Source organism: Nematolebias whitei, chromosome 22 (genome assembly GCF_014905685.2).
Source record: "Nematolebias whitei isolate Nwh7 chromosome 22, NemWhi1, whole genome shotgun sequence".
Lineage (NCBI taxonomy): Eukaryota > Metazoa > Chordata > Actinopteri > Cyprinodontiformes > Rivulidae > Nematolebias > Nematolebias whitei.
The window spans coordinates 997,307-1,004,536 of record NC_056519.1 but is presented as its reverse complement, the minus strand read 5'-3'; the positions used below and the strand labels follow the sequence as shown (position 1 = coordinate 1,004,536).

The 7,230-nt window shown below is 47.2% G+C and overlaps 1 protein-coding gene across 1 annotated transcript in view; it reads left to right on the top strand.

The window, feature by feature from the left end:
* The window catches only part of LOC119428422 (filamin-C), a 92,610-nt gene that overhangs the window by 71,060 nt on the left and 14,320 nt on the right, over nt 1-7,230 (top strand). Inside the window, exons 23-32 of the mRNA XM_037696103.1 lie at nt 537-710; nt 1,107-1,269; nt 1,357-1,517; nt 1,604-1,771; nt 3,008-3,131; nt 3,213-3,369; nt 4,438-4,627; nt 4,704-4,727; nt 5,130-5,377; nt 6,857-6,956. Of these exons, the coding sequence (XP_037552031.1) occupies nt 537-710; nt 1,107-1,269; nt 1,357-1,517; nt 1,604-1,771; nt 3,008-3,131; nt 3,213-3,369; nt 4,438-4,627; nt 4,704-4,727; nt 5,130-5,377; nt 6,857-6,956 (1,509 nt within the window). The remainder of the gene's footprint in view (nt 1-536; nt 711-1,106; nt 1,270-1,356; nt 1,518-1,603; nt 1,772-3,007; nt 3,132-3,212; nt 3,370-4,437; nt 4,628-4,703; nt 4,728-5,129; nt 5,378-6,856; nt 6,957-7,230) is intronic.

Below are 7,230 nucleotides of genomic sequence, written 5' to 3'. Positions count from 1 at the left end.
GACTGTTTATGATGTTTCTGACAGTTTACAATGTTTCTGACTGTTTTCGATGTTTCTTACTGTTTATGATGTTTCTGAGTGTGAAAATGTGTTTTTCGTCTTATTTCCTGTTCTGGTTTGTCTTAATTTCTGTTAAAGTTTCTGCTATCAGCAACAATCTGACACCAGGAGTCAGAGACCGTAGTCAGAGTTTGGGGTAGAAATGGGGGGTGTTTGGGGGGGGGGGGTGATTAGCTTTGCCTGTTTCCACCTAGCATAGCTCCTTGAAGATCACCGTTGTACTGTATGTAAGATTTAAGTTTGGAGAACTGTCTTAAAAAATTGTGGACTTTAATTTACCAGATTTAAGTTTAGCAGGACTTCATTCTGCTGGAGGTTTCCAAAGGTAGCACAAATATTTACCCTCTACATGGAAAGTTAGCTCTGCGATCAGCAGATCAGCAGATTAGTAGAATGGTGCCCACCACTGCACACCGTAGTTAGAAACCTCCTGCAGATCTTTGCTCCTCACGTTTTTGGATGTTCTGCCCTTGCAGGAGTCCTGAGGGAAGTAACGACCCACTTCATCGTTGATGCTCGAGCTCTCTACAAGAATGGAGGGAGCCACCTTAAAGTGGACATATCCAACCCGTCAGGCGCCAACACCAACACCTTCATCACAGATAAGGCCGACGGGACGTACAGGGTGGAGTACACCCCCCATGAGGATGGTCAGTGTGTGTGTGTGTGGGGGGGTTAACTGCTGGTGTTATTAGATGCAGGCTGTGAAGCAGCAGATCATCTTCCACTGATAGGAAGCATGCTGGAGCCCAATACTACTGTCTTTCTTTTACATTTTATTGTTGGATGTAACTGGGACTCTGTGTACACAATTTTGTTCCACCACATGTACCACATGGCACATGGTGCATGTGGTGTGTATGACAAATAAAGAACCTGGACGTTGCACTGTGGACATACGTAGATCCTCACTTCTGTCTGACAGCCACAAGGGGGCGATCCTGAGTTTATCAACAAACTTTTCTGTCGTGATTGGACTGAACAAGGTTTAGGAGTTAATGTCTCAGAGATTAGCTGAACCTGGACTCCTCTGGGTCTGCCTGCAGGTTTGCACCTGATTCAAGTGTTCATCGATGAGGTCTCGGTCCCAAAGAGCCCCTTCAGGGTGTCAGTCACTGAGGGCTGTGACCCCAGTCGAGTCCGGGCTTTCGGTCCAGGTCTGGAGGAAGGACTGGTGAATAAAACAAACCGCTTCACTGTTGAGACCAGGTAATGCTTCAAGTGTTTATAGTAGCAATGAGAAGACATCTGAGTGTTTGGAGTCTTTCTTACCCCCTCCCTGTTTGGTGTCCTCAGGAGTGCAGGGACTGGGGGACTGGGTCTGGCCATTGAGGGTCCATCAGAAGCAAAAATGTCCTGTAAAGATAACAAAGATGGCAGCTGCAGTGTGGAGTACATCCCGTTCACTCCTGGAGAGTATGATGTCAACGTCACCTTCGGAGGGCTTCCTATCCCAGGTGAGAGTTCCTGCTGACCTTTGACCTGAAGCTTCAGACTTTCATGACTGAACGCAGGATTTTATAGACCACCGATGTTCTTACAGGAAGTCCATTTCGTGTCCCAGTGCAAGAGCTGGTCGATCCCAGTAAGGTCCGATGTTCAGGTCCTGGTCTTGGGAGTGGAGTCCGAGCTCACGTTCCTCAGACCTTCACTGTAGACAGTAGCAAGGCTGGGGTGGCTCCCCTGGAGGTCCAGCTCTACGGGCCAACAGGTAAGACTACAAACCAAGCTGTCAATCATCTGCTGTCAAGTTACTGAATGTTTGTATGTTTCACATGGACCAACCCACCACAAACACGTCGGGTTCGTTCTGGACCACAACCTGGCAAACATGAACTCTATATCTTCAGCCATGTGTCACAAACCGAGGTTTCTGGGACCAATGAAGGTTACCCTCTCACCAGTGTCCTGGCATTTTACAGCCTCAGACCCATGAAACCATCTCAGACCATCCTTCTCCACTGGTCTCACTGGACCAGCACCATCTAGGTTCACTCAGTTTGGTCACTGAGGCTGTATTTTCAGACCACTTCTCTTTGTCAACATGTTCCCTCGTGGTGCATTCATCTCCCAGTAACCTCCAGTTAACTAACCCATGTGTCGACTAATCTGTTTAAACCTCATAGGGGCAACACTGAGCTGTTGCATGTGTGGGCAGCTGTGGCTGAGTGGTTGTCCTCCAATGCAAGAGTTGGGGGTTTGACTCCACCAGCAGTCACATGCTGAAGTGTCCCTGGGTAAAACCCTGAACCCCTCATTGTCTCTGATGTGTCCCATCTGTGTTTGAATGTGACCTACAGATCTGATTAGTCTCTGTACAGATTTAGTAGAGTCCTGTATGGATGTGTAAATGAGGCACAGGAGGTTGAGTGTCTGGATCAGATAGAAAGGAGCTGTATAGGTATTGTCCATTTACCATTTGCATGCAGTCCTCAAGGTTGGAGAGCTTCTTCTGGATGTAGATAGTTCCTTATGTTCTCATCTTTTCATCCCTGAGTCTCACATCCACCCCCTGAGAAACAACTCAGGACCATTAGTCCTGACTTTATTTATTTACTTAATTTTTTTTATTTAACTTTATTTATCCAGGTTGTCTCATGAGTCACAAGCACTCGTCAAGAGAGACCTGTGTGGGAGCAGATGGTGGGGGTTGAGAGCTTTGCTCAGGGGCCCAGAGTGGGGCAGATGAGGGTGGAGGCAGGTGTTGGTGCTTCACCTTTTCCACCCATGTGTTGATGTTGTCAGTCCAGGGAGTTGAACCTGCGACTTTCTGATCACAGTCCCATTTTCTCTAACCTCTGCGCCACCACTACCCATAGACTTCTGTGTCAGAAACCTTCAGAGACGCTTCGTGAACTCCTGTTTGGACCAGGATCCTCTCCCAGACCAAAGCCTGTTGTGTTCCAGGAGTTTCATGTCACCTGTTGATCTTCTGTTTGATCTCCAGGTGTGGCCGAGCCCGTCAGTATCACCAACAACGGGGACGGCACTCACACGGTGAGCTACACTCCTGCCAACGATGGCCCGTACATGGTGTGTGTGAGATACGCTGACCAGGAGGTCCCTCGCAGGTCTGAGCTGAGCCAGAGGAGTCTTTCAGGAACCCTGATCCTTCTGATGAAGGTCTAACCTCTCTGATCTTCTCCTCTCAGTCCTTTTAAGATCAAAACCTTACCGGCTCACGACGCCAGTAAGGTTCGAGCCAGCGGTCCGGGCCTGAACACGTCCGGAGTCCCAGCCAGTCTGCCGGTGGAGTTCACCATTGATGCCAGGGATGCAGGGGAGGGACTTCTCAGCGTTCAAATCCTGGTGAGCTCTAGTTTTCCAAACCCTCAGTGGCCTTAAAGCATCAGAACATTTCTGTGGGTTTTTATTTCCATCGTTGGAACTGGAAACGATGGTTCGACCGAACAAATGTCATCATGAACTCTGGTTTGTTGCAAACTAACGAGCAGGTTAGCTGGACCCTGATGGGTCTTCTTCAGTTCTGTTTTTGAGTCTTAAAGCCAACCCAGTGCGCCGGGTGTTGCTGTCGCTGCAGGATCCGGACGGGTCCCGGCGCGAGGCCTCGGTGTCTGTGGAGGACTGGGGCAGGAGGGTGTGGGACACTCATATAGTAAAGAAAACCATCCCCTTCAGTATTCTGAGGAGAGGCTGCGTAAGGCCTGCACTCTCTCTGCCTTCATCTCATCTCATATATACCCCCCACCCCCACCCTCAATGCTTCCTCACCCCTTGCAACAGAGAGCACATCTCTAAACCCCTTCAGTCCAAAGGGTTTATGTCCTCTGGTCCTCAGCAGCACGTCCTCATTTAGTAAAGACAAAGGTCAAACTGTGAGCAGCTCCGAAACAAACTCAGGAGCAAACCTTTACCCAGAATGCACTGCAGCAAGCAGCTCATCCCAGCTGTTAGCAAGGTAGTGGAGGGCTGATGGTCTGGGTTCCCTACAGTCCCTGGGTGGACCATGACCTCGTCTGAAGATCAAAGTCCAGCTTCCTCCTCAGTCTGGAAACATCTGGATTTTGTTTTGGACGGTGGAACACCTGGAAGCTGCTGAGGACCAGGCGACGTCTGCAAGACCGGGAACAGGTTCAGGATTCATCCTCAGGTCTGGTTAGAAGGTCCTGCTGCTAACATCACTCCAATACATCTGCTGCTAACTTAAACTTTCAATCCCCCCCATGGTCTACATGTGGACTGACTCCATCTGGTTTGTTGAATGAGCTAACACCGTTCTTCACTAACACACTCACACACGCACACACACACACGCACACACACACGCGCACGCGCACACGCACACACACACACACGCACACACACACACACAGGCTAGCTAAAAGCTAAAAGTAGCAAATGTCCTGTTCACACTAGGACCCGGAGGGAAAGCCCAAGAAGGCGAACATCCGGGACAACAGGGACGGGACGTACACGGTGTCCTACATCCCAGACGTCACGGGTCGGTACACCATCACCATTAAGTACGGAGGAGATGAGATCCCATACTCACCGTACCGGATCCACGCCGTGCCCACAGGAGACGCCAGCAAGTGTCTGGTTACAGGTCAGGCTCCGCCCACCAGTTCTACCATGTGTCTCTGGGTTGTCTCAGCATCACTGACTGTGTTGTCTTCTTGCAGTGTCCATTGGAGGACATGGACTCGGTGAGTGTCTCTTAAGGTGGAATGTGTTGATCTAAAGCGTTTGAAAAGGAAAAATGACCTGACGTGAACTCAACATTCAGCTCTGATGTTAAACTCTGATTCTGACTCCAAATGGCCCCAAACCACCAACAAAGACCTGCAACCACCAGATAAAACTGATCCAGAGCAACTCGTGTCCTGACAGAACCAACAAAGTAAAGCTCACAGATGCTCTTCAGAACAGTTTGTCTGTCCTGTCTCAGATTCTTTCAGAGGAAGTCCTGAGTTCCTGTTGGTCTTCAGAGAAGAAAGCTGATGATGCTGGAGTTTTTACAAGCCTTCAGTGATTCTGAAGAACACTTTGAACAATAAAGGAGCAGACTGACATGAACAAAAATGTTTATTCAAAATGTTCCTCATCAGGTTCTGGACTTGGCCCAACCATCCAGATCGGAAAGGAGACGATCATCACGGTGGATGCAAAGGCTGCTGGGAAAGGAAAAGTAACCTGCAAGGTGTCGACACCGGACGGCGCAGAGCTGGACGTGGACGTGGTGGAGAACTCAGACGGGACGTTTGATATTTATTACACGGCTCCAGAACCCGGGCAGTACATCATCACCATCCGCTTTGGGGGCGAGCACATCCCCAACAGCCCCTTCCACGTGGTGGTGAGTCAGCACCTACTGTTGGATTGGTTTGGGTGGGTTAAGTTGGGCTAGATTGAGTTAAATTGGTTAAGTTGGTTTGGGTTGGTTTGAGTTAAGTAGATTTAGATTGGTTTGGGTTGGCTTGGGTGGGTTAAGTTGGTTAAGTTAGTTTGGGTGGGTTAAGTTGGTTGAGCTGGTTTGGGTTGGTTTGGGTGGGTTAAGTTGGTTTGGGTTAAGTAGATTTAGATTGATTTGGGTTGGTTTGGGTGGGTTAAGTTGGTTAAGTTGGTTTGGGTTAAGTAGATTTAGATTGGTTTGGGTGGGTAAAGTTGGTTTGGGTTAGTTTGGGTGGGTTAAGTTTGTTTGGGTTAAGTAGATTTAGATTGATTTGGGTTGGTTTGGGTGGGTTAAATTGGTTAAGTTGGTTTGGGTTAACTAGATTTAGATTGGTTTGGGTGTGTTAAAGTTGGTTAGGATTGGTTTGGGTGGGTTAAGTTGGTTTGGATTAAGTAGATTTAGATTGGTTTGGGTTGGTTTGGGTAGGTTAAGTTGGTTAAGTTGTTTTGGGTTAAGTTGTTTTGGGTTAAGTTAATTTTGATTGGTTTGGGTGGGTTAAGTTGGTTTGGGCTGCTTTGGGTTGAGTTGACCTGTTGTGGGTTGGTTTGGTTTAGTTTGGCTCAGGTTTGAGTTTTGTGGTTTGGGACTTTTGGCGATTTATGAACAGAAGATTCTGAATTCTTTATTGGAACTGTTTTGGGTCAAATCTTCCCAAATTGACTTAAACGTGTAATCCTCAGGGTTTTCACTTTGAACGTCTGTGAAAGGTGAACAGTTACTAATGAAACAGATGAACTATTTATAAAATGCAGCTCTTCTTCAATATGTTTTGTAGCTGTTGTTGACAAACGGCAGTGTTTCACATTAACGTGTGAATGTGTGAAGGCTGCAGCTCCAGGAGACGTTCATGAACCTGTTGGTGTGTGTGTGTGTGTGTGTGTGTGTGCATGTTGCATGCTGTTCCCCTTCAGGCCGCTGACACCGACCCGATAACTGAGGAACCGTGTGATACACTTCAGTTACAGCCGCTCTTCTCTCCTCGATGGGTATCAGCTTTACTTTCTCCCCTCTGTTTATCTGCTGCTGCAAACCTTCATCTCTGAACATCGTCATCGTCATCAGTACCAACCCAGTTTGACTGACTGGTTGTCGAAGAGTTCTGGTTCATGCTCACGATTTGAAAAGGGGCTCAGATTTATTCAAATTTGATTTAAACTTTTTATTTTTAGATTCTTTCCTTTTTCTCATCAGACCAGACCTGGAGCTGAGGTCCAGTGTAGAACTGGTCTCTGTGATGGGCCAGTTTAGTGTGTCTGATTGAACTGGTTTTGGACCCATAAAACCAGTTTAGAGTATATCAGGCTCTCCTCCTTCCTCTGAACCCATTCCCAGAACTCCCAGTTTGCTGACAGTGACACTCCTCCCCTCTGGTTCTGGTTTCAGGCCACAAATGATGTGCTCAGTCAGATGAATGGGATGGAGCCGGCTCTGCGTCCCTTCAGTCTGGTCATTCCCTTCACCGTGCAGACAGGAGAGGTTTCAGGTACAAACAAAACTCGCTTTGTTTCTGAGCACGAGGTGCTGGACCTTCTGAAACAGTCCGTGCACATTGAAGATCCTCCGTGGGTGTAACTTCTGTGCACTTTAGTCCTTGTGCTAGTGAATAAATAATGGGTGTTAAAATGTGGTAGAAGTCATTTTATTGGTCATTTTAGTCATATATAAATATGTATATATATATATATATATATATATATATACATATATATATATATATATATATATATATATATATATATATATATATATATATATAT